General features: G+C 49.5%; 2 protein-coding genes across 6 annotated transcripts in view; one reads left to right on the top strand and one right to left on the bottom strand.

The window, feature by feature from the left end:
* Positions 1-462: 462 nt before the first annotated feature.
* DUSP13 (dual specificity phosphatase 13) lies at positions 463-13,733 on the bottom strand. 3 transcript variants are annotated; one of them, XM_036438159.1, is made up of 7 exons: positions 13,594-13,733; positions 11,883-12,090; positions 9,457-9,660; positions 7,981-8,081; positions 4,050-4,223; positions 1,786-2,006; positions 463-918 (listed from the first exon to the last, which is right to left on the bottom strand). In XM_036438159.1, the coding sequence occupies exons 2-7, from the start codon at positions 11,967-11,969 to the stop codon at positions 716-718; spliced, it is 990 nt and encodes a 329-aa protein (XP_036294052.1). In that variant the 5' UTR covers positions 11,970-12,090; positions 13,594-13,733; the 3' UTR covers positions 463-715. The 3 variants fall into 3 exon arrangements, with proteins under 3 accessions (XP_036294052.1, XP_036294053.1, XP_036294054.1); XM_036438160.1 differs by lacking the exon at positions 9,457-9,660; XM_036438161.2 differs by lacking the exons at positions 9,457-9,660; positions 11,883-12,090; positions 13,594-13,733 and having other exon boundaries at positions 7,977-8,081.
* A 2,962-nt stretch (positions 13,734-16,695) lies between these two features.
* The window catches only part of SAMD8 (sterile alpha motif domain containing 8), a 60,468-nt gene continuing 50,799 nt past the window's right edge, over positions 16,696-26,364 (top strand). Inside the window, exons 1-2 of one of the 3 annotated variants that reach the window (XM_045581700.1) lie at positions 16,835-16,920; positions 24,884-25,011. Coding sequence is in view for 2 of the 3 variants with exons in the window: in XM_036438157.2 (XP_036294050.1) it covers positions 16,744-16,920 (177 nt within the window). In the remaining variant the exon portion in view is untranslated. Of the gene's footprint in view, positions 16,921-24,883; positions 25,012-26,364 lie in introns of all 3 variants that reach the window. The other 2 variants (XM_036438157.2, XM_036438155.2) reach the window with 2 other exon arrangements.

Here is a 26,364-nt window from a genome sequence, read left to right as displayed (position 1 = left end):
TTTATATTTAGAGAAAGAGGAAGAGAGAGAGAGAAACATCGAAGTAAGAGAGACACATTGTTCAGCTGCCCCCACCCATGCACCTGACTGGGGATCGAACCCAGGACCTTCCAGTGCACAGGACGATGTGCCAACAAACTGAACCACACTGGCCAGGGCCTCATAGAGAAGACAGTGATGCATCGAACTTTGGTCTTTACTCAGGCAATCCAGCTCTTGGTGATGGCAGGAGGAGGACAACATGAAGAAGGTCAGCTAATTCTCCGCGCTGGTACTCCACTCCTTCCTCTTGCTCCCAAGGCCGGTACCACTAATGGATCCTCCCCTGGCCTCCTTTTCCACGAAGACTTGACAGGGACTCAGACCCCGCCTCCAGGCCGCCATCACACTGCATCCGAGCCGCCGAGCCTTCTGGGATATCGTGGCCATCCCCTCTCCCCCCCCACAAACCACCAGAAGGTCTCTTGATTATGATGAACCTTTTATTATAGAGACAGACTGAACTCTTTTGCATAAAGAATCTCTGGATTGGGTCAGGGAAATCCACCTGCTACAAGGGAACCAACCAGCTCTCCCTGCCTCTGCCTCAGCGAAGCCCCACATGCTAAGTTCATCTCAAGGTCCCAGGAAACAGCAGAGGCTGCTGTCCCCAGGGCCAGGCTGGTGGGTGGGGCCACGCTAACCAGAGGGCCAGGGCTCCTGGCTGTCCACCAGGTCAGTGCCGCCCCGTCTCCCGCCCCAGTCGGTTGTCCAGCACCTGGAGCTGCCGGAGGAAGCCCGAGTTGGGGCAGATGTCGCGGTGGGTCTGCACCGTCTGGATGGCCTTCACCAGCGTCATGTTCTCGTAGATCATGAGGAAGGCCAGGACGACAGTGGCCGAGCGGCTCACCCCCATGGCGCAGTGGACCAGCACGCGGCCTGCAGGGAGACCCGGCCTCGCGTCAGTTACCTGGCCAGCCTGCAGCCCACAGTACCCAAGAATGCTGACACTGTGGACACTGTGCAAAGGAGGCCCAGAGAGGGAAAGCAACTGGCTCAAGGTCACACAAGAAGTTAGCGGAGGAGTAAGGTTAGCAGCTGGGATTCCCTTTTCCTGGTTCTTCCTGCGGCATCCTTGAAACCCTGGTGAGTTGGTGGGGAGTGGGGGAGGAGGGGACTGTTAGGGTCCTCTGGGTTTGTGTCTCTCTTTCCCCCCAGTTCTGCCCTCTCCCCTGTCCCTGCAGCCCGATGCCAAGGCTTTGCTGTAGAAGGGTCTGCTCAAAGCCTTTGCTAGGTCCTGGGCCTGCTACCCACAGCTGCTCTCACACGGAGGGATAGGGTTATACTGATGACCACACCGGTCCTTCGTTCTGTCTGTGATTGGTGGTTGCCAGGGAGTCTCTGAAAGGTATGCTCACTAAATGGTAGTAGCGCCCTAACCGGTTTGGCTCAGTGGATAGAGCATCGGCCTGCAAACTGAAGGGTCCCAGGTTTGAGTCCGGTCAAGGGCATGTATCTTGGTTGCAGGCACATCCCTAGTTGGGGGTGTGCAAGAGGCAGCTGATCGATGTTTCTCTCTCATCGATGTTTCTGGCTCTCTATCCCTCTGCCTTCCTCTCTGTAAAAATCAATAAAATATATCTAAAATAAATAAATAAATGGCAGAAGCTATTTGCACTATGGGTGGTGGGTGCTGGAGAGGTCTGTGGGCTCAGGACACACTCCTATCAGCGCTGCTGGGAAATGGACAGCCCTGGCTCTCACCCACCACACCTCCTCCTCGCCTCCTCCTTCCCCGGAGCCCACCTTGGGGAACACTGAGGGCAGTTCGGATGTATCGGGCGACAGGCAGGAAGTAGACACTGAGGTCAAAGAAGGGGTTGTCGTCAGCCTCGATGCCATAGTACTCCAAGGGCATTCCGTGATAGAACTTGGCACCTGTGTCCACTTGAAACTTGCCCGCGGCAACATTCACAATATGGGTGATGCCCAGCTGGGCCAGCTTGCTCTTGTCCCGGGCTGCGTACCTGGAGGGAGAGTGCAAGGGAGGCTGGGATTGGGAGGTGGGGCAGGTCTCCCTCCTCTGCCACTGCCATCAAGGGGAGAGGCGGGAACAGTGAACTGGTCCCGGGTGAAGGGTTTCCTCTAGTTAGAGTTCAAGACTCCCTTCACTCGGGCCAACTTATCTGGAGAGCATTTTTGCCTCAGGCATCAAAAGATGGTCAATGTGGCTCAGTGGCTCAGTGGTTGAGCATTGACCTATGAACCTGGAGGTCACGGTTCGATTCCTGGTCAGGGCACATGTCTGGGTTGTAGGCTCTGTCCCCAGTGTGGGGTGTGTAGGAGGCAGCCAGTCAATGATTCTCTCTCATCATTGACATTTCTATCTCTCTCTTCATCTCCCTTCTTCTCTGAAATCAATAAAAAAAAATAGACATTTTTTAAATGTTCACATGCTTTGTCCAGCAAGTCTCCTTCTAGGGACTTAATTAAAGGAAGAATCTGGGGGGAAGCACTAAATATCCTCGAATAGGTGACTGAGTGTGTAAGGTAAATGACATACTATGCCACCACTGAAATAGGTGAACAAGGAGGGGGTTCATTAACCAATGCCACCCCAATAAATGTAATTAAAAAAAGAAAGTGTTCATGCTATATTGAGAACCTATGGAAAATGCACAATACAAAACAGAATGTAGTTTAAGAAGGTTTTAAAAATATGTAACATGATTTCATTAAAAAAGCTTTCTGTATAAAGCAGATGACAAAACAGGATTATAAAGTGATACCATTTTCTGTAAAAATAAAAAAGAAATGTGGAAAAGCATGTATGCATGTGTGTGTGGGTGTGTGTATGTGTGTATGTGTGCATTTTTTAAAAGTCAACAAGGATTTTATTACTGGTTATCTGTAGGGAGGAAGCATAGTTGCCATACTGTGAACAATATCCCTATTCTCTAAATATTAAGAAAAATTTCTAAAATCTACATATATTGATCCATATGTTTAAATTTTAAGAAAAAAACGAAACGGAGTTCTACTCTCTCTATGTACCCTATGTAACTCGTGTGTGTCACTGGAATGTTTCTAGGATCACTGTTCATAATGGCCAACAAGTGGGAACAACTCAAGTGTTTTATACAATAAAACGGATCAACTATGTAGTATTTGTACAATCAGATATTATTACAGCAATAAAAATAACATGGGTGAATATTACAATTTTGCACAAATTGTGTCACGCACAAAACATACACAATGTGATTCCATTCACCTAACTTTAAAAGATAGACTACCCTGTTTCCCCGAAAATAAGACATCCTCTGAAAATAAGACCTACTTACAGATTTCCTTCTGAGTGAAATATAAGGCATCCCCCAAAAATAAGCGCCCCCCCCAGACTAAAAATGAGAGTTTTGGTCCACTGATTCTGAAAGAAATGGAGTCACAAGAAATTCACCAGGAAATTCAGGAATTGGATTGTTATGATGATGTTCCAGAAGATGTTGTTGACATGATTGTCATTGAGTAAATACAATTTAATATAAATACAATAAATACAAATTCTTGATTCTGTAGGATTCTCAGTTTGTCTGGTTTATGTTGACAAATGTACGTACTACTGTACCGTATACAGGTAATAAATTTCCTTTAACAATAAATGTGCACCGTATTCTTCTTCATGGAAAAATAAGACAACCCCTGAAAATAAAAATAAGCGCATCTTTGGGAGCAAAAATTAATACAAGACAATGTCTCATTTTTGGGGAAACAGGGTAAACTAATTGTAGGGTTAGGTATATGTATGGTAAAAGCGTAAAGAAAAGCAAGGAAATACTTCAACACTTAGTGGTTGTCCACAGGGGAAGAGTTAGAGCGAGAAGGGTTCAAAAGGTACTTCTGAGGCACAAGTAATGAGTGTTCTACTTCCACCATTCAAAAAGCAATTTCTATAAAAGGGAAGAAACCTGTGGAAAGGGATGACGGGAGGCAATGGGTACCACCTGTGCCCCTGGAGGGCTCTGGAAGAGGCTCCCCTGCTACTCCCCCTCTCCCACGTGGAGACTTACGCATCTCCCAGGAAGAGGTTGGGCCAGACCTCGTCGATGTGGCTCAGCATGGTGGCCCGGCGGACCCACAGCAGGCGCTGCAGGGAGGACAGCGTGGGCGGCTGGTAGGGGGACACAGAGACTGTTCCGTGGATCTTGGGTCTCCGGAGGTCCTGCTTTTGCAGGGAATCCATCCTGGAACAGGGTGGACACCGTGCTGGCTAGAGGCATGCCCCCAGAAGGTGGGTCCTGCTCACCCAGAGGCCCAGTGGCTCTGGGATGGTGCGGGAAGGGCTTCAGCGGGTTGGTGTGAGGTTACTAACCGACCCAGCTGGGCTGAGACCCAGCCCCAGACCGTTTCCCCAGGAGCAAGGGCATCACCTCTTGTTGCCCTCTCTCCCACTCTCCCCAGAGGCCCTGGAGGTCGGAAACGTTGGCCCAGGCCCTTGGGGCTCCCTGTTTGTGGTGATGAGTCAGTGCAGATCCGACCCCTTATGTCGCTGGTCACTTGGGGCTTGTAGGCCGGCCGCGGCCTGGGCAGCTCATCTCAGCCCACCTCCTGGGCTGACCTCCATGTCAGGAGCTTGGAGCGCAGAGTCCATCCCTGGAGGGAGGGGCCTGGCTATGCAGGACGTCTGTTGCATTTCCATCCTGAATGAGCTAATGCCCCTCAGGGGCCCAGGGCCTCTCAGGGGTAGGTCCCTATTTTACCTGGGGGAGAGCTGAAGGTCAGAGAGAAAATGTTAAGTGCCACCCACAACCCTGTGGCCGGTGTGTAGCGAGGCTGTGGGTTCAGTCCGGTTCTCTGACCCCGCAGCTCAGTCCCCAAGTCTTCCAGTTTCAACCTTTGGGGACTCCAGAGAGTGGTCACCAGCCCACTCAACTCTGCGGGGAGCTGCTGGTACGCGTGTGCCCGTAAGTCCCGGGACTTTCCTCCTTACCCCGATGGCTCGGGCCAGCGCTGCGGGTCAGGCCTCACCCAGGTGGGGTGAGCTGTCTCAGGAACCAGCTGGCTCTGGGAGTCGGAGCCCCTGCTGAGCTGAGCGGTCAGCGGCACCAGAACGTGAGTCTGGTGTCGTCCCGGGAAGGAGTGCCTCTCTTGGCTAACTGCCCCCGGCCCTCTCAACCAGTAACTAGGGAAGGTACAAACTGGAAAAAACATCTTTTCTCTCTGGCAGGCGGTGCCAGGACCAGAGAGAGAAACGGGCACCCAGGAGGCCACTGGCTTGGCCAAGCTCACCCAGCGGGCAGCCGGCGGGCAGGGCGGAAGTGAAGACCCCGCTTTCCCCCTCATCCCCCACGGTGACCTCTCAGGGCATGCTGAGCGGCCTGCCACCTACCTAGGGCATGGTCTAGGGCCGGGAGTGGGGGAGTGAGGGCAAGGACAGGGCTAAGCACATGAGCGGAATGGGGCTGGGGCGGGTTCCGCCCAGAACACAAATGCTGTGAAGCGGCTAGAATTCCAGGGCTCCTCTTGGGGTGGGGGGGGTGGGGGAAGGGGGACTGAGAGCAGACTTAGGCCCCTGTAGGGGGGAGTGCAGTCCCTCCAAACCCCAGCCTTCTCCATGCGGGGCCTCTCTTTGGGATTAAAGGCTCTTAGGCCTGGAACTGCCCATGGAGAGGGGGAGCTGCTGCCTGAAGTGGGGGGAGGAGAACCTGGGAGAGGGAGGGAGGAGAGTCTGGCCTCAAGCAAGTCTTTGCTTCGGTCTTGGCCGCATTTCTCTTCCCACGTTAAATGCCCTGGTGCTGCCCACCGAGGTGTCTGTAGGGGTCTGACCTGAGAAAGAGAGGAGTGGCTGGGTGTGCAGCAACCACAGGGTGGAGAGTGGGGTAGGATGGGGTACACCCCCGGGCAGCCAGAATTATCCAAAAGCCACACTGGTCTGAAGCTGCCAGCTGGTGCTTGAGCCCCAGGCAAGGCAGATGGGGCTCAGGCCTCTAAGCTTGGCATGGGGTAAGGCTGCCCCCCAGTGGCCAGTGGGTGCCTCGCAGCCCAGCTGTGCCTGGGAGTAGGCAGCCAGGCTTTGATTCAGGGAGCAGAGAGGAGACAGCAGAGGGATCCAGGATCTGGGGTTCCTCAGCCACAGCCCCCCCTCAACCTCCTAGGGGACCTAGGCCCAGGGAGCTAGGCACCTTTCCCTTGGACTAAGGGTACTTCTTGTCAGACCCCATCTAGCCCCTCCCTCCTGATGCTCATGGAGGGATCCCCACCTGTCTACCCCATCCCGCTTTGCCAGCGGAGGCAGGCCCAGCCCCTGTGGGAAGTGCCTTCCCTGTACCACCTCACAGAGCCCCACGGAGGACACTGGCTCAGAGACCTGCGCACAGGTGCAAGCACCAGGCCTAGGAGCTCGGCCCAGGTCTGCCCTCCTCCAAGGTCTGCACGCTGGGTACCAACCCGCCGGCAGCTCACCATGGGCAGCCCCTTGCCCCGTGACACATTCTTCACGTTCCAGGCACAACCATGGACAGGGAGGTGGTGGCTGCAGCAGCGCCCTCGGTTTCTGCCACCCCCAGACCTGGACTGCCCAACACTTCCTCTCACAGCTCCTCGGCCCCCTGAGGGTGACGCAGGGCCCAGCTCCGTCAGGGACAGGCCGGCGTGGCTGCTCTCCCCATGCACTCGGGCCTCCTTCCTGCATCTCCCCCTAAACCAGTGGCCGGCAAACTCATCAGTCCACAGAGCCTAATATCAGCAGTACAATGATTGAAATTTCTTTTGAGAGCCACGTGTTTTAAACTTAAACTTCTTCTAACGCCACTTCTTCAAAATAGACTCCCCCAGGCCATGGTATTTTGTGGAGGAGCCACACTCAAGGGGTCAAAGAGCCACAGTTTGCTGACCACTGCCCTAAGCTAACCGATGCCTCTGTAGGTACCAGCTCTGCCTGCTCTTGTGTCACTGCTGATTACAAGTTCACACACTTCTGCCTTTGCATCTCTCCTCCTTCCTGCGTTGCTTTCCAACGGCCTCTGTCTCCCACCCTCCCCAGGAGCTGGGCTGCTCCACAGCCCTGCCTGGCGGTGGCCTCGGGCCGGGCCAGGCTGTCTCAGGGCGGCAGCCATTTGCCACCCACCCCTCACACAGCCCCAGGAGCTAGCCCCCCGCTCTTCCCTGCTGCTCACTCTCTCTGCCCTCCTCCTCGCAGGCAGACCAGGTGGGACGTGGCCGTGGGACAGGTCGGGCGGGACAGGTGGGGTGGGAGATCTCTCTCTGAGGAGTCTGGCGAAGGAAGCCTAAGAGAGGTGTTCGTGGGCTGCCAGTGGTGAGTTGCCGGCGGGTTGGTACCCAGCGAGCAGACCTTGGAGGAGGGCAGACCTGGGCCGAGTTCCCAGGCCCGGTGCTCGCACCTGTGCGCACGTCTCTGAGCCAGTGACCCCCATGGGGTGATAAATGGAAGGCACTTCCCACAGGCTCTGCTTCAAGGTAGATGTCCAATACATGGGACACCTGACTGCCGTTATCACCACTATTATTACTGTTACCTATTCAAGCCTGAGCCATGGCAGAGGACAGTGAGGCGTGGTCTTTACCTCTGTGTTTCCTGATGTCTCTTTCTCTGTCTGGCCGTGATTATTGTTCTGTTCGCCTCTCACTGAGGATGTACTGTGTACCAGCCAGAGCTAAGTGTGTGCATTTTCTCCTTGAGTCCACACAGGAGCCGGATGAGGCAGGTGATATCATGATCCCCATGTTACAGGGGAGGAAACTGAGACTCAGAGAGATTCAGCAATATACCCAGGGCCACACAGCCCATGGCATGGGAGCCAGGATTCAAGCTCAGGTCTTTCTGGCTCTGCTATGCTTTGTCTGTGCCTCTATCTGACCAGTCCATCCCCCAATCTAACCCGGTCCCTCCTACCCCCACCACAATACAGGCAGGCCCGGGTGCCCTGGCCCTCACTCCCCAGCAAGCTCTGTGCCCCCCCTGCAATAGGGGCACTCACCCACCTGCGGGGGGATGTGGCCCGGGCTCCGGTCTTGGTCTTTTCTGACAGGCACGTTGTGCTGCTGACTCCCAGCCGCTTGTCTCCGCGCACTCGCTGCTGTTTCTATTTTGGATTGGAGTTTAATTATAAAGCATGATGTGCTGCTCTCCCTCGCTGGCCTCTCCTGCCACTCCCCACGCCCCCACCGGTCCCATGGCGTGGTCAGTGCCACACCCAGCCAGCACCTGGCCCCGCTCAGCAGAGGCAGCCACGGGGTATGCCTGCAGCATGACTGGGTGTGGATGCTGACTGTGGGCAGGGAGAAGGAAGATCAAATAAGCCCTTTCAAAAGCTCCCTTGGCTTTTGAGGGGGGGGGGGGGGGGGGGGGGTGGGGGGGGGGGGGGGAACATGGGCAGAAAGTTGAAGCTGGAAGGATCCTCCATGGAGGAGGATGGGGAAGAGAGCGGCCCAAATCATACACAGACCAGCGGGACCGCCAACTTCAAACCCAGGCCCAGGGCCTTTAGTTGAGGGCTGAGGATTACAATAAGATCTAGAAGACTCGGGCTGAGGGAAGTGGGAAGACAGATAGACAAAGGGGTCAGTGGGGTTCAGAGCAGGTCTTCCGACGCCCTGTCCAGCTGTCAGAAGCCGCTCTGCCCTCCGCCGAGTTCCTCTTTCCCCAGAGGCATTCTGAGCCAGGCCTCACTTCCGTGTGGCCAGGGAGATGGTCCTTAAGGCCCCTCCGAAGGTTAACTGTGATCAGCTTGAGACCTTGGATTTGGGCCTATTAAAAACCCTGCACCGCCGAAACCGGTTTGGCTCCCAGGCGTCTTCAAACTACGGCCCGCGGGCCACATGCGGCCCGCAGAGGAGTCTGATCCGGCCCGCCAGGTTTTTTGGGCAGTGAGCGCAGCTGAGGTGTTACAGTAGGAATTAGTAGTTCATATAGTCCGGCCCTCCAGCTCTCTGAGGGACCGTGATCTGGCCCCCACTTTAAAAAGTTTGAGGACCCCTGGAGAGCATCGGCCTGCGTACTGAAAGGTCCTAGGTTTGATTCCAGTCAAGGGCATGTACGTATCTTGGTTGCAGGCACATCCCCAGTAGGGAGTGTGCAAGAGGCAGCTGGTCGGTGATTCCCATCGATGTTTCTAACTTTCTATCCCTCTCTCTTCCTCTCTGTAAAAAATCAATAAAATATATTTTAAGAAAAGAACCCTCCCTGCTCTCCAGAGACCCTCCTCATATACCTAGACCTCGGTGCTCTCTCACTCACTCTCAGGTACCTTTCACGCATACCTGTGCACCCCCACAGCCACACCTACAGGATCTCTGAAGTCTGGGCTCCAGGGAATGAGGCCCAGCCCCTGCCAGGGCTCCCTGAGCCCAGGGGAGCTGGTGGAGGCGGCTGTGGACAAGGGCTATCCCGCACAATTGCGATCTCCTCCGATCTCCTCCCATACCCCGCCCACCCCACCCCTCAGGGCCCATGCCCACCTGTGGGGACTGAAGACAGCGGCTGAGAGAAAGTGCGGGCAGCCGAAGGAGGCGGAAGGAGTAGCAGGCGGTAGGCCGGACCCCACACTGGGCTCTTACCATCTTCTGGGCGTCCCCCGGGGCCAGAGCCCCCAGCAGCGCCAGCAGGGCCAGTGCCAGGGTGGCAGAGTGGCAGAGCCCCGTGGCAGGGAGCAGGGACCAGCTCTGCGGGAGAATGAGCTCATGTTACAGCAGGTGAGCCAAGGCCAGGTTGCCTGGGCCCCCATCATTGGCTCAGGATAGGAGCTGCCACCTACACCTGCTTCTGCTTCGAACCCTCTGGGTAAGGTCAAGAGGGCACCGGTGCTGGGAGAGATGAGGAGGTGGGTTTGGGACCCGGGGCTCACAGGGTTTGGGCCCCTCATTTTGCAGAGTGCCCGGCTCCAGGGCCGCGGTGTAGGGCTGCACAGGCTGCCCACTGCACAACACCCCGGGGCTCCAGGTGCACAGACTATTGGGGGGATGCACCCCCAGGAACTGTGCAATGCTGTAGCTCAGGTGGCTCCCCCAAAGCCAGCTGCCTGGTGGGAAAATGCTGAGGGTTAGGGTGAGGGTATGTGAGAGCCTCAGGCCTAGGAAGTGGGGTGACTGGGCCTGATCAGAGAGCTGCCGCTCTCCCAGGCTCTGGAAGCCTGCTTAGAGGAAAGAGCAGGCGTGAGCGTGCATTCCGGCCCTCCTCTTGGCTCCCCGTGCCCCGTGCCCACAGAGCTCCCCACTAAGCTTCCCGCTCAGCTTGGCCCCAGGCCTGCGCCCAACTCCAGCTATGACCCTCCTTTCCTCCCATTACACTCACCCCCCAGATTCCAAGCCTAGCCCTCTGTCCTGCCCTAATCCCCATTCCCAAGATGCTCACCCTCCTGACAGCATGTGTGAAGGGGTCAAATCGCTAATGTGAACGCCCTGCCCCCCACTTGCTTGAGCCAGCTATGCATTCAAAGACCAAGACAGCTCTGCTGAGTGGAGCTGGGGGAAGATTCAGGCCGTGCTCTTAGCAGGAGGAGAAAACTGCTGCTCTTCCAACCATCAGGAGAGCCTAGGCCAGCCCCCCATCCCTACCAGCAGCCCCTGTGAGCCAGTGGGTGGGGCGGCACAGCCAAAGTCAAGGGTGAGGAGAGCTGAGGGAAGGAGCTGGCTAGCAGGAGCTAGAGGCAGGCTCAGGGAGTGGTCAGCAGCTCTGGGGCCTAACCCCCCAGCTGATGGCACTCGGGGGGGGGGGGTGTGATGTTGGGAAGGTGGGCTGTTGGGACCAGCTGGGAACAGACCCAGCCTGGGCGTGGTTGGAGAAGGGCAGTGGGCACTCTGCAGCTCCCCCACAGTCCTGTCCTGGTCCCACCCCAGGAAGAGACACTGTGCCTCCTCCCGGGGAGCTGGAGGACAAGGCAGGGCTGATGCCAGAGAAATGGAAGCAGAGTGCTGCTGGGGTAGCCCAGGTCCGTCTACTAGGCAGCTGGGGGCCCGGGCCTCCAGCAGGAGGGGAGGGGCTTGCAGAGAGCAGGTGCCAGGGACCTGTCCCCCTTGTGCTATTGCTCCAAAGGCGCTGAACACAGAACAAGAGGCAGGGAAATGGAAGCAGGGAGGAGTCTTAGACTTCAGTGAAACCTTTATGTCCTAACGGGGTCCCAGAACCAGAGAGGAGGGAGGTTAGGGAGAGCCTTCTATCAGACTGAGTGGCGGGGGTGGGGGCAGGTAGGGCATCGGGTGCTGGGCGGAAGGAGAGAATGGATTGGCATGGTGACAGGAGAGCTTCCCATCAGCAGGGCTGTTTGAGGGGTCATGGCTGGTGGCAGCACCTGTTTTCTTTCCTCACGTGGGGATGGTGAGGCTGGGCTGAGGTGAGCATTAACTGAACTTAAGCAACAGCTGCAGCCGCACTTTCTCCCCGAGCTGAAGCTGTGGGAAGGTTCAGACAGTCCATGGTTCCAGGACTAGTTGGGCTGCTGCCCATGGGTTGGGGGAGAGGGGTTAAGGAGCCCCCACAGGCTTTTGGCCAAGGAGGTGGGGCAGGTCAGCATCAAGATCAGGTAGGAAGGCCTCACCTCTTCTATTGTAAGCTTTTCAGCCCTTTCTTTCCATCCTCTCTGGGGTCTGAAGAACCTGGGTAGGCTGGGAGAGAGGGGCCTCTCTTCGCTGGGCCTTGGGTTGGTGAGGGGCCCAGCAGGTTGGAGAGTGGGCCAAGCCCCCTTCAACCTTCAGTTCCAGCCAGTCAGCCCTAACAATTACCTCTCAACTGTCCCGTCCCATTCCCCCAGCCACCTGCACCTGACCCTTCACTTCCAGCCCTCACCAGCCTCCCTCTTCCTGTTCCCTGCCCAGCTCTCAGCTGGCCTCTCACATCTAACTGCAGCCGGCCTCGCCCCCCTTGTTCCCTCACCCTGCCCGGCCCTCACCTGGCCCCTCAGCTCCGGCCTGCGCCCCGCAGCTTCTGGTCCAGCTGGCAGAGCTGGTGCAGGAAGCCCCGGTTGGGGAAGACCCATCGGTGCTGCCGCACGGCGATCACCGCCTGGCGCAGGGACAGCTGCTGGCGCAGCATGAGGTAGGCCAGGACCAGGGTGGCGGAGCGGCTCACGCCGACCACGCAGTGCACCAGGACCTTGGCTGCGGGAGACATCCGGGTGAGAGAAGACCCTTTCCCGCTAGCAGGCCCACCCGGGGCTGGGGTGGGGGCCCACGTTCCTCTCCCCGCTCTGCCTTGGGTGTACGCTGCGCCAAGCCCTGGCAAAGGCATTCCACAGGTAGGGACCTCCGTGTCATGATCTGCCAAATGCGTAGACCAACTCCTATTTAGCCTCATGGTACTTGTCATTCTGTTTGGTGGGGAGACGGGCAAAGCGGACCCCTTGGGCTGGGCCCCAAAGCCCTCAGCATGGCGTATGAGACCCGCCATGACCTGGCCCCAGCTGACCCCAGCTCAGGCTGCCCCACCCCGGCCATCAGCTCCAGAGGTTGTTGCAGTGTCACTTTCAGCTCCTGGATGCTGTCATGGCCTCTGGCCTCCAGCCTCAGCGCGTGCTATCCCAACGCCTTGCAAATCCTTCCCCTGCTCCCGGGCTGACTCACGTCTACTGCTCACCTGCCAGGCTCAGCTTCTTTGCATAGGCTTTCCTGGCCTCTCATGGTGGCGCCTGAATCATGGAGCAGCTCATCCTTTCTGCACGTGGCCCGGGGAATACCGCTGCCGCGGGAAGTCACCCTGCCCCCCGTCCTCGGCCCTGAGCTCCCTGCCTGTGCTCCCTCAGCTCCTCACGTTTCCCCACTCCCGAGCGCAGCACTCGTACTGCTTTACGCGTTGACCGTCTTCCCAGCAGACGTAACGACAAGTCCCGTGAGGGCAGACAGCCTGCCTGGCCTAAGGGTGAATTCCCAGCACCTAGCTCAGTGCCTGGCACAGAGAGACAGTAAACAGCTGGCAAGGGAATGGCTGGAGAACCAAGGAATGTCCGGGTGTTTTGAGCATTAAAAAGTGCTGTGATAAGGGCAGATACCAGTTTGGCTCAGCGAATAGATTGTCGGCCTGCGGACTGAAAGATCCTGGGTTCGATTCTGGTCAAAGGCATGTGTCTTGGTTGTGGGCACATCCCCAGTGGGGGGTGTGCAGGAGGCAGCTGGTTGATGTTTCTCTCTCATCGATGTTTCTAGCTCTCTATCCCTCTCCCTTCCTCTCTGTAAAAAAATCAATAAAATATATTAAAACACACACAAAACACACACACACACACAACAAAAAACACACAAAAAACTAGGGATGGTTGGGGTCCTCCTCGTAGGCCTTGGGGAGGACCAGGGCGACTCCCTCTGTGCAGAGCCCAGCGCTGCCTCCCCGCTTTCCTCCGGGTGCCTTTTCCTCGCTCCCTCCTTCTCCTGGGCTCCCAGGGCCCTTCCCTGGCCCTGAGGCTTGCTTCCCGGGCCCCTTTCTTCGGTGGCTCACGTCCACCTCTGTGACTTTCTAGACAAACTTTCTCTCACAGTTTAGGGGGGAAAAATCGTTTTAAATAAAAACTAGGGATGGGAGGGCACTGATGTGTGAAGGGAAACGAGACATCCCCCCCCTAACCCCCATGACGGGACAGGATGGACCTGAGATCAGGCCCCAAGGCCTACCCCCAGGAGTGCTGAGGCCGCGGTGAATGAAGTCGGCTGCGGAGGAGAAGTAGGCACTGATGTCGAACTCGGGGAGGTCGTGGGCCGGCACCCCCAGGTAGCTCACGCTGCTGCCGTAGAAGTCAGGGCCGCCCTGGCAGTAGAGGCCTCCGTGGGCGGCGTTCAGCACGTGGGTGATGCCCAGCTTCCAGAGCTCAAAGCGGTTATTTGCTGTGGCCCTGGGGGCGGAGGGAGGGGGCTGGATGCTGGCTGAGCCATGGGATCCAGGAGGGAGGTTCTGTTAGGCCCCCTGCCTACTTCAGAGGGATGGAGCCATTAGGGTCCAAAGGAAGGGGGAAGGGACCCAGCAAGCTAGAGCTGGATCCACAGCTCACAGGGCCACCCTCAGCGCTTGTGGTGGGACGGGGAGTTATCTTTTGCCCCTCTTTGCTTCCTGAGGTCTGCGCCCCTGCTGGCTGGGACAGAAGGAAAAAGGATTGCCTCACCCCTGAGACCGAGCTCCCCGCCCTTCCTGCCCCAGGCCTTCCCACATGCTTCCAGCCTCCACTGGCCTCTGCCTCATACCTGCTTCTATTCTGCAAATGTCTAGGGGTGACAACTTTCCTGATTCACCGTGAGTCAGGCTTCCTCACCCTCTGTGACCCGAGGAGAGGGGCTGAGACCAGGAAGGGAAGCTCTCTGGCCAATCCACGTCACCATTCCCCAGGCCTCTGCCCCCGAGATGCCCCAATTTTCCTGGATATGTCAGCAGGCTCCAGGGATTGCTGGGAGCTCCCCGCTTTCAGGCGGGCAAAGGCCCCACTCCCCCTGGTGGCCGCATTGGATCGCTGCACTGTCCCCAGCACACGGGACTTCTGGAGAAAGTCTCTGGTCTAGATATTATAGAATGCTTTTCCTCGTGCTCCCATCCCTCTCCTCTCTCTGGTAAAGAGCCCAGGAGCTGTCTGTTCTTGCTCCCACCCGCCGCGCCCCTCAAGCCAGCTATTACTCACGCATCTCCGATGTAAAGGTTGGGCCAAACTTCGTCCGCCCGGTTGCAAGAAGAGATTTTCCCTGCCCTCAGGAGCTCCTCCAGTTCCACAACACTGGGGCAAGGTGTGGCTTCTGGGTCTCGGAGCGAGGCCTCAGCCATGGGCCAGCCCACCCACTCCCCGGCCTCCGCAGTCGCTCCTCCCGGCCTCTCCAGTGTCACTTCTCCTGTCGGAGATTGGCAGGGACAGGTGGGGCAGAAAGAAGTGACTCAGCAAGTCACCGGGGCCTCCTGAGGGAACAGGACATTTTCTTCCCCAAGTCATCCCCCCCCCTCCAGCCCCAAACTCCATGGACCACATGGGATCGGACATAACTCTGCAAACCACTTTATCTCAGTTTCTTCGTCTGCAACGTAAGGGTAATTGCACCTACCTCAGAGTATCGGGGAGATTTGCCCTAGCTGGTTTGGCTCAGAGGACAGAGTGTTGGCCTGCGAACTGAAGGATCGAGGGTTCAATTCTGGTCAAGAGCACAAGGGCACGTACCTTAGTTGTAGGCTCCTCCCCAGCCTGGGCCCTGGTCAGGGCTCCTGCATGAGGCAACCAATCTATTTCTCTCACATCGATGTTTCTCTCTGTATTTCCTTCTCTCTTCCACTCTTTCTCTAAAGATCAATGGAAAACTATCCTTGGGCGAGGATTAAAAAAAGAATTGTGAAGATTTAGTGAAACAAAGGATGTTCTGTTTCTAACATATAAGAAAATATTATATGTTTCTAACATTAATATAACATATAAGAAACATTTTTGGACATGTTAAGAAGCCCGAAAAGGCTATTCTGTTCTGAGGACTGGGTTAAAGTAGAGATGCAGGGTGGAAAGGAGATGACAGATCAATGACAGAAAAAGCTCTGCAGTCTGAGTCAGAACTGCATGGCTGTTGCATGAGTCTCCAGAGTCTAGGGCTCAGAAGAAGTTTCCTGACTTGTAGAGTCAGAGAACTGTGGAGAGTAGGCATGGAAGACCTCATTTGAAGGGTACCACAGGGTTCACGAGTGAAGGTTTGGACAGTGATTTTGTCATGCAGATGGCTGATTTCTCAAAAGAGAATGCTGAAATGGGCCATGTATCATATGTCAAAGGGAAGAAAGAAAGGAAGTGAATGTTGCCCTAGACTTTCTGAAGAGCCTAAGGGCCTGTCATAAGAAACATTTTTTGAGTAGGGAGGGAAAGTCCTCTAATTATAAGGGCTTTTTGTCTCCACAAGAGAAACTGAGAAAGGTCTACACGGGTCCTTCTCCCAGAGCTAGGTATTGGCAAAAGAGATGAGATGACTTGCTGGCTCTCAGATGACTTCATGAAGGTCCTGATGGGGCAGGGGAAGTACCAGCGGCAGTAGGAAGCCTTCCTGCTGTCCTGGCCTTGAGGCCAGCTTGAGGGTAAAGTCCACACCAGGACATCCCATGTAAGCTTGTCCAACCCAGAACCTGTCCCCATGTCCATCAGAGCCACTGAAGCCTGTCTTGCACTGGTTGGGAAAGCAAGGCCAAGGAGGGGCCAGAGCCCAGGTCACAGATGGTTTTGGACTTGATTGATGCCAGTGCTAAGCATAGGGTGGGGAGTTCCCACGGGGCGGGGCAGTATAGTGGAGTGAGAAGAGCATGGGTTCTAAAGCTAGGCAGATTTGAGTAGGAATACTGGCTTTGGCACATATTAACTGCCATAATTCAGACAAGTTTCTTGGCCGTGTAGAGTTGGCAGAAGGATTCAGTGAGATATTAAATGGCATTTGGCATAGGCACTGTCAGAGAGGAAAGGGGCAATACATGGTAACAAGGATCAGCAGGAATTGGCTCTTGGGGAGGAGCTCTGTAGAGTCTAGAGGAATCAGGGTAATTTCCCCTGGTCCTCAAACCCCATTCACCAATCCTCTCGGCCCCTCCCCATCTTCACCAGCCTCATCTCCTCAGGCCTTATCTTCTCGCTCTGGGCCTGACGCATGCGCTCCTGGGTTTCCTTGCCTACGTTCTCCCTGGCTTCTGGAGCCCCGCCCCTCTTCCGGTCTTGGCCCCGCCCCCACCAGCGGGGCCCCGCCTCCCGCCAGCGGGGCCCCGCCTCCCGGGGCAGTTCCGGTTTGGTTTAAGAGCAGTTGCCCGCTCCGGAGACCCGGGCAAGAGCCATGCCTGCGCGCAGCCGCCACCGCTCTCGCCTCCCCGCCGGCTCCCCTCCCCGGGCTCCGCCCCCGCCGCCGCTCGGGGCGCTCCACTCCGGCGAGGCTCGGAGGGCCCCGGACTCCGACGGCGCCTCGGACGCCGACTCGGAGGTGGGTCGGGGCAGCCCGATTCAGACCACAGAGGTGAGCGGCGGCGGGGGCTGGCGATCGGGGAGCGTGGGGGCACCTGCCGCCAAGGGCGGCCGGGGTGTCCGAGCCGAAGCCCCCCGGGGGTGCTGCCGAGGACAGGGCTCCGGAGGGGCCCCGGGAGACGGTTGAGGAGCCCGGGGAGCAGCTCTAGAATGGAACCTGAGGGAAATGGAGGTTGTGAGCCGAGGGCCCGAGGGGGGCCCCTGACGATGGCCAGGCGCCGGGGGAGGGGGGGGGGGCACGTAGAGGCTGAGGGGGCGGGAGGGAGCGGGACCCGGAGGGAGAGGGAGCCTTGAGGGGCGAGGGCTTGAGGGTGGGAAGGCGGGGTGCTGAGGGGGACGGGAGGGCCCCGCGGGCTTCGGGACCGAGGAGAGATGCTCCGGGATCTGGCCGCGAGGGCGAGGGAGCGGAGCAGCGGGGACCTGGGCCGAGGACCGCGGGGCCGGCCGGACAGACAGACGGAGCCGGCGGGGACGGGCGGGCCAGCTGGAGGGCCGGGACTTAGGGGAAGCATGTAGGTTCCACTGGGAGGGGAGGGGACATCTCTGGGTGGGAAGTCATCTGGCCCAAAGGGCCCGAAAAAGAGAAATGGAGTTAAAAAAAGAAACGGAGCCCTTGGGGATGTCATTTAGGGCTTTGGCACTTTCACGAGTGTCTTTCCAAGCATCGACGGCGCCGAGGGTGGGGTGCACTTGCGTTATGGGGCTTTGTGGACAGCGGATCCTTTTGACATCTGGGGCGGGAGGGGCCGCGGTAAACACTGATTTGCTGAGAAAGGGCTGGGAAATTGTGAAAAGGAAGTGTTGTTAGGAAACTACTAGTATAAGTGAAAGGAGCGATTCTGTAAATATTGGATTTCTTTCAACAGCATGTTTCTTTTCTTCTTTGCACTTTTTAACATTTAAGTTTGTGTTACACGCTAGAGACGTTTAGATTCTTAAAAAGATTGAATGCATTGCCTTTAAAGTAAAAAAAAAAAAAAAAAAAAACAACTAAACCTGAAACAAAAATTTGGGCACTCAGGTTTTACACATACTCAGTATTGAGCGGAGCCACTCTTTGACAGCTGGCGTTGACACATGTGTGTTTCCGAAGGGTAAAAATATGGTTAATGCAGGTGTCTGGGTTAAAAGGGTACAGACAACTATATGTGAAATCACTGCAGTCCAGGAGCCTACCAGATTTTACCCTTACCCATAACTCCAGGATTTGAGTTTGCTCTTGAAAATTGGAGGGCTACTGTTGATAGATTTGCAGGACCAATATTAATGCAATTTTGAGATTGTACGAATAATATTTTTAGTATAGTGATCTAGGAAAATATTAGATGATGCTTGTAATTGGCAGTTAACAGAACGGGTATAGGTGGGTATTGTTGTTTTTTTGTAGAAGAAATAGTACCAAAATAATAATTGTTCCAGAAAAATAATGATTGTAACATTTACATTTGCTATAGTATAAATAAGTTAATTTCCTTTTGTAATTGTTAAATTATAACATGACTTGATGGATCTTTGACTTTAGCAAAGTCTCACACATTTTACTTTTATAATTTCTTATCTGATTATAAATTTTGCAAAGTTGTTGCCTATTTCAAAGCAAACTTTTCATCAGGTATTTCTACTCTAAATGCTTTTTTTTATCAACTGCTTATTCTTCAAATTTATTAGTTGCAACAAGTGTTCAAGTTAGTTTATGTATGTATGTCATATCTTTAAATGCTCAATGGACTAGTAATTATTTCATCAAAGGAGAGATGAATTCTTAGCTTTGCTTTTATTTTTTATTTTTAATATATATTTTTTTGTTGATTTCAGAAAGGAAAGGAGAGGAAGAGAGAGAAACATCAATGATGAGAGAGAATCATTGATCTGCTGTCTCCTGCACACCCCCTACTGGGTGTCAAGCTGGCAACCCAGGCACATGTCCTTGACTGGAATTGAACCCACGAACCTTTAGTCCGAAGGCCAATACTATCCACTAAGCCAAGCCAGTTAGCTTTGCTTTTAGCTGTTGTCAAAAGATTAACTCCCTTTTCTTTAACTGGTTTATAGAGTTGAAGAAGTTTATGTTTCAGCTTGTCCTCACTACACTGAGGTCCTGTAGAAACCTATCTTCAAACTTAGCTCTGAGTAGGTCTTGACATATAAAAATTTAGGTAGCATGTTACTGAAAAATTAAAAAAGAAATTGGAGTTGTACAATTAATATATCAGCAGACCTAAAAGATATTTTTTTCCCTTTGATAGTTCTCACAATCACTTAGCACTTTCTCTAAGGCAAGAAAATGTATATTAATCCAGAAGAAGCCATCATGACTGTGATGGCAGAACATCCAGACATATTTAGAAAAATCAGTTTTGATTTCAGTAGCACTCATTCTATTCTGCAAAGATTCGCATTCACATTGACTTATGAATGGAAAGTTTCTGTCTTCATTCTTTATATGTTGGTATATTGTTAGTGAAGGTTGGGATCGTTTTTTAAATTTAAAGCTCCTGTAGTTTTGATTCTTTTTGTCCATCAAACTGACTTATATGAGATATGAATACAAATCTATATACTGCTAAATTACTGACGAAGCTCTTTTTAAAGATTGTTATTAGTGGGAAATACAATATGATCTGAGTGTAATTCTTTTCATGGACTTAGGTTACAGGAAAGGACTACACTATCCTGCCCAGATTAATTGTTTTAATTTTTGCAGATTGGGGGAACTTAATTTTTCCCCCCACTTTTCTCTCATGTGTTTGTATTTGCTTACAAATAAGGTATTCTTATTTATAGAATGCTGTATCTTTGTGTTTTTAAAATCATATATGAGTGTTTTTTCCAATAATGCTGGCAGTATATGTGTTTTTTAAATTTTTGCTTGCATGTGGTTTTGAAAACTTTTGAAATCTAGTTTTGTTTGTTTTTTTTCTCTAAGAGTATGATGTAACACATTGAGGGATAATATTTGAGCAAAACCAGAAAGAACCACTTGACTAAAGGTAATCATGACAGTCATTCTTACTTTAGGTCTTGTAGTTCTGTTGGCTTTGAGAAATCAAGAAGTTAATTAAAAGTAGAAGAGCATGGGTCAGGCACACTTAGGGAACAATTCAGTGTTTACCTGCTGCCTTTGGCTAATGTGCCATCTGAATATGTGGCTGTGGAATTGTGACAGACCTGTGGTGTGAATATTCCTGCACTCTCTCCTTCCCTACACACAGCACCATCACTGGATCTTAAGCTGAGCCTGGACTTCATGTTTCCATATTGAAATAGTATTACTTCACCTCACATTGAGCCCTCCCAGTAATCACTTCAGTACAGAATGTAACATAAAGTGAGTCTATCCTGGCTTTTGCATAGGATAGCAGAAAATAGGAAAACTTGGTTATAATGGTGTCATCATAGTATCTATCTATCTATCTATCTATCAAGATTTACTTTGGGCATTTAGCTCTACAGTTTGTAATACATAGTTTTATCATAGTATCTATAGATTTTTGTATATATATATCTATATTTCATCATAGTATCTATATATATTTGGGGGTGTAGCATAGATATATATATATATATAAAAGCCTAAGCGACCGTCCGACCATTCAACTGGTAGTTATGACACACACTGACCACCAGGGGACAGACACTCAGTGCACGGGCATGGAAATATGGAACAGACAGATGAATCTCAGAAGGAAGGAGGGAGCGGGGGAGGGAGGATGGGAAGAGATTAACCAAAGATCTTATATGCATATATTAATACTAGAGGCCTGGTGCAGGGATTCATGCACCAGTGGGGTCCCTTGGCCTGGCCTGCAGGGATCAGGCCGAAACCAGCAGTCCAACATTCCCTGGGGGCTCCCAGATTACAAGAGGGCTGAGGTCAGGCCGAGGGACCCCACCAGTGCATGAATCCATGCACCGGGCCTCTGGTTAAATTATAAAATAGTATTTTGTGATATGTACCTTAAAACAGTATTGTGGAGTCAATGACCTATGTTTGCATTTGTCTTAAATTTTTATTTTGGGTTTTGTTAAGCTTTTGAATTATGGCAAAGGACAAGAGAGGTGGTAATGTGTCTATTATCTATTATCTTGACCCTTTTTCTGTTCTCTTAAAATTCTAGGTAGGAAATTATAGTAGGAGGTAGGAACTATGCTAATTTAGGGTCTTCCTATAAGTTAAACTGTATTATTGGAAATGCTGTATAATTGGTTTTAGTTTGGAAATTTTAAGACTAAATTAAGTCAATGTCAGTTTCATCAATAAATTATTGGGATGAAAGTCAAAGACTGCCAAAACCATACATTAAATTTTGGGTCCAAATCCAATATATTTTCACAATATTGTAATGGAATTTGAAGTCTTGAGCCAGTTTCTCATTTTCCATTATGTTGATTTGATTTGGGAGTGTAGCATATTTTAAAATGATTTTTACCAATCAATATGTCAAACTGTTAGCCTACCCAAATATTATTTTAGTGAATAGAATGAGAATTATAATTTTACGTGTTTGGCTTTTTTACTGGTATGCTCTGGCATGCAGTCAGGTCAAGTTCTTCATCAGATTTACCACTAAATTTTGATTGTTGTGTTTGTATAACTGAGGATGTAAACTGGTCAATGTTGTTTATTAGATTCTTATTCATTGAGTTGAGACGATTCTAGATGGGTGTAGACTTAAGTGCAACCTGATAGCAGGAGCCTTTTTTTAATTAATTAATTTTTAAATTTATTTTATTTTTTTTAGCAGGAGTCTTAAAGACAGATTGGAGCCAGAAAAAGTTTGTGCTCATTGGTATGAATGATAACTTTAAAAAAAAAATTATAATAATATAATATAATGGTCCTGGCAGCAAAAAATGTCCCAGGACAGAGGTGCAGTCTCATGATATAACTGAGGAGGCTATTTGATTTATTCAAATGTACTGTCCTAAATTCTGTTCAGAAGTGGGACACAACAAAACAGAAGAAAAATCACTGCTGGAGTGTCAAAAATGGATGATAGGAATTGGTTCAACATCTTAGAAATTGTTTTGTAATTATAGCAGATTTCGTAGGTGTTTTAGAAAAGATGCCCTTTTCCTTACTAAGAAAAAGTAAGCAATTTTTTATAAAGATCAAAAGATCAGTTTGCTCACTGAAAATATTTTAATTTAGGATTAAATATTTAAAATGGGATTTAAAAGCTAGATAGACCTAAATGCCCAAAGTAAATCTTATCCTCCTACATTGTAGTTTAGGCTTTTTGCTTTCATAAAAATTACTTTTATGCTCTAGTGTGTGGATCTACAAGTTACAGTATCTATTATATGCATATTAAATAAGCCTTATTAGGTAAAAGTGAATTTTAAGCTTATTTTAGAGTGAATGCAACTATAATGTATAATTGCCCCAAGGAGAATATATTGACACTGACTTTGCATAATTATTAATAATCCCTCTTTTTCTGGCTTTGGATTGTGGATATTATTCTTTAGATTTCATATGTCACTTAGAAACAAAAACTTAAATCTTTACTATATATCAGATCAGTAATTTCCAAAAACAGCACATTTTGCTTATGTGAATCAAGTTGCATCAGTTCTAAATTCCTTTAGGGGCATTTGAATGCATGGTTTTTAAAGTTAATATATGGTTTTTTAATTGTTTCAGACAGCTATACTCTAGAACTTTAGAGTGTTTTGTGTATGTACAAACACCATCAGGTGAAACTATTATACAAGAAAAATCCAGCATATTTAAACCACCACAGTCACAATCTAAACATGGACATTGGTTCTGTAAACCTTTATACAGAGAGAGTAAAAGTTTCATTTTGTTGATATATCCTTTGTATTCTAAAGGTTGCCTAACTATAAATTAGAAGCCATTGGTCTCTTGTGTGTTTACATAATCAAGCCTTTAGAATAGTTTGTGTTTTTCCACTTATTGGATCCTGTCACTTTAGGAAATTACCCCAATTTCTTCCCAAATTCTTAAAGTATTTTTAGGTATTAATAATCAATTATGTATGGGATATATTTAAAAAATGCTCCTGTTGAAATTTTTTTTAGTTATATTTGATATTAAATAAGTCTTTGTTTGAGAGACTTGTGTCATTGTGCAGAATTCTGCATTAGTTAACTGAAATCACTATTGTGTTGCTATTCTGTTTCTCAGTTAATGTTACTTCATTATATTGTTGTTTTGCTGAAAATTAATTCCACCCTAAGCAAAACGTTTATAAGATTTAGAATTTGTTTTCAAAAACTCCTATTTATTTTTTATTAACCAAAAGATTTCCAGAATTAAGAGTGGGTTTAACTATTAGTTGACAGATGACACTCCTAATGATTTAATTTTAGGCTTAGGGCAACTATCAGGAAGAGGAGTTGATAATGATGGCAATACTAGCTTACATTTACTGAGCAGACTATTTACCAAGCATTATTATAAATGCACTACATGTATTATTCCACATAACCTTTACAACAAGCCTCTGGTGTAGGAAGTAGTATTCTCCTCACTTTACAGGCAGAACAATGAGGCCCAGTGAGGTTAAGTAACTACTACAAGGTCACATAACCGTAACTGATAAATCCACAGTTTGAACCTCGGCAGTTTGATTCCAGAGACAGCACTCTTAACTACTGTGCTTTCTGGATTTTATATCAGATTCTGTTGTGGAATAGCTGTCTAGCTATTTAACTAAAATTAAATTTATTTAACTTTTTAGCCTTAGTTTCTTCAGGTGTAAATTAAGGAATTTATGTATGTACCTGATCCTTCCAGTTTACTTCCAATTCTAACATTGTCAGAATTCTGTCATTCTAAATTATAAAGTGAGACGCGTTTTAAGGTTTCTGATTAGTTTCTGTTTGTTATCTCAGAGTATAAAGGTTAAGTCATTTTCTAGTCACACTGTTTATGGGAGAGGGAAGTGGATCTATAATCAGATCTTTTCTTGGATTTATTGGTCTTGTTGCTTGCCTCACTTTCTTATCTTTTATTTAGTATGTATATTCATACATAGGTTAATAATTGAATTTAATTGATTTTCTTAATTTTCTACCCATCTCTATTTAAGTGTGATGTGCTTCAAGCAGTGAAAAATACTATTTTCATTTTCTCAAAAGGGCCATTTCCTTCTGATTATTAAGCATTTTATGCTCATTGTAGAAATATTTAATTTAGAGAGTGAAAGAATCAACCAGAGGAGTAACTGTTAATAGTTTGATTTTTTTATTTAAAAACTAGAGGCCGATGCACGAAATTCATCCAAGAGTAGGCCTTCCTTCCCCTGACTGCCGGCACCGGCTTCCCTCCAACAACTGGGACCCGGGCTCCCCCCGCAGCCTCAGCTTCAGCTATCTGTCTAATCTGTTATTGTGAGGATGTGATGTAAATGGAATCATACTATATATGACCTTTGAGATTGGCTTTTTTCACTCAGCATGAAAGCCCTTGAGACCAATCTAAATTATTTTGTGTATCTATAGCTTATTCATTTTAAAAATATATTTTTTATTGATTTTTCACAGAGAGGAAGGAATAGGGATAGAGAGCTAGAAACATCAGTGAGAGAGAAACACCGGCCAGCCGCCTCCTGCACACCCCCCAAGGGTATGTGCCCACAACCAAGGTACATGCCCTTTACTGGAATTGAACCTGGGTCCTTCCAGTCCGCAGACTGATGCTCTGTCCACGGAGGCAAACGGGTTTCGGCTATAGTTTATTCATTTTTATTGCTGAGTAGTATTCTATGATGTGGATGTACCATAGTGTTGTTTTTTTTAACTCTTCACATATTGTGGGATATTTTGTTTTTTTACACCTTTTCGCTATTACAGGTAATTCTGCTGTGAACATTTGTGTCGAGGTTTTTGTGTGGACATACATTTTTATTTCTCTGGGATAAAATGTCCAGGAGTACAATTGCTAGGTTGTATGGTAAGTGCATGTTTCTTTGTTTTTTTTTAAGAAACTCAAACTATTTCCAGCATGGCTGTACAATCTTACTTTTCCACCAGCAACATGTGAGAGATCCAGTTTCTCTGCATCCTGGCTGCCATTTCAAATTGTCACAGTTTATTTTAGCTGTTCTAATAGGTGAGTAGTGATACTTCAGCATAGTCTTAATTTGCATTTCCCTAGTATGTGGTGATGAAACATTTTTTTTCATGTGTATATCTGCCATTCATATATCTTTGGTGGCATGCCTCTTCATGTCTTTTGCCCATTTTTTTCATTGGATTTTTGGCTTTTCACTGTTGAATTTTGGGGAGTTTTCAAAAATATATTCTAGATATATGTTGTTTCTCAGGTATGTAATTTGCAAATATTTTCTCCTAGTCTGTAGCTTGTATTTGCTTTCTCTTCACAGGATCTTCTATATAGTTAGTTTTAATTTTGTTGAAGTCTAATTTATCATTTTTATTTTTTGTTTTGGATTGTACTTTTGAGTTCCTTCCTTACCTTATTGTGCTGGCTAGGACTTGAGTACTATGTTTAATAACAATATAAAGAGTAGACATCCTTGCCTTTCCTCATGGTTATGGGAAAGTATTCAGCTTGCACCATTAAATATGATGTTAGCTGTAGATTTTTATACATGCTCTTTACCAAATTGAGAATTTCCTCTCTATCTCTATTTTTCTGAAATTTTTTAAAAAAATCATGAATGTGTATTCTTGATGCATTTTTTTTTGTCAGATGCTTTTCCTGAATGAACTGATATAATCTTGTGTTTTTTCTTTATAGTTGGTTAACATGGTAGAATACATTGTTTGATTTTTTTAATATTGAACCAGCCTTGCAACCCTGGAATAAACTCCACTTACTCATGCTGTATATATATACATTAATATATATGTATATATTGCTGGATTTTATTTGCTAATATTTTGTTAAGAATTTTTTATCTGTATTCATGGAGGATATTAGTCGCTCATATTGTAGTTTTCTACAGGTGCTACTTTCTTAGTGCCAGGTAAGAAGTTCAGGTTTTCCAGTCTGGTGGCTGAAAGAGCCATTGGAGGAACCTCATTATTATCCCCTTGATGGGAGGAGTGGAATGATGGGGGGTTGTGCTTGGCTTCCTTATCCCTGAACACCAGGGGGTAGTGGTGTTAGTTAGTTCTGGCTCTCCACTCAGCCTGGCCCTTTGGCTGGAGAAAACAGGCTTTTCTTAAGAATCTTTGTCTGCACCCATTGGCATTTTCAGATTTTTGACTTTGCCACAAATATCCACTCTGTGATATTTGTGGCAAAATAAACAAACAGAAACACCCAGATAATTCATCATTGTGTTTTCTAAATTCCTGTTTCAAAGTGCCTCTCTACACTGCCTTTCTGTCCTCACCTTTCAGTCCTCTTATGTTTGTTTTATACATAACGACCAGGGAGTAACAGGGAAAATAGTTTTACTCCTTTTCCCCACAAGCAGACGTCTACATAATGCTT

The sequence above is a fragment of the Pipistrellus kuhlii genome, unplaced genomic scaffold (assembly GCF_014108245.1).
Source record: "Pipistrellus kuhlii isolate mPipKuh1 unplaced genomic scaffold, mPipKuh1.p scaffold_m20_p_15, whole genome shotgun sequence".
In the NCBI taxonomy this organism is placed as follows: Eukaryota; Metazoa; Chordata; class Mammalia; order Chiroptera; family Vespertilionidae; genus Pipistrellus; species Pipistrellus kuhlii.
This window is presented reverse-complemented; position numbering and strand designations above follow the sequence as displayed.

Excerpts from the sequence above, each read along its gene's own strand:
- DUSP13 (XM_036438159.1), bottom strand. The coding sequence starts at position 11,969 with ATGGGTCTTCCCCAACCGGGGCTTCCTGCACCAGCTCTGCCAGCTGGA. Across the intron at positions 8,082-9,456 it reads GCTGTCTTCAGTCCCCACAG|AAACAGCAGCGAGTGCGCGG; the intron begins GTGGGCATGGGC and ends AATCCAAAATAG. Across the intron at positions 4,224-7,980 it reads CGGGCCACATCCCCCCGCAG|GATGGATTCCCTGCAAAAGC; the intron begins GTGGGTGAGTGC and ends ACCCTGTTCCAG.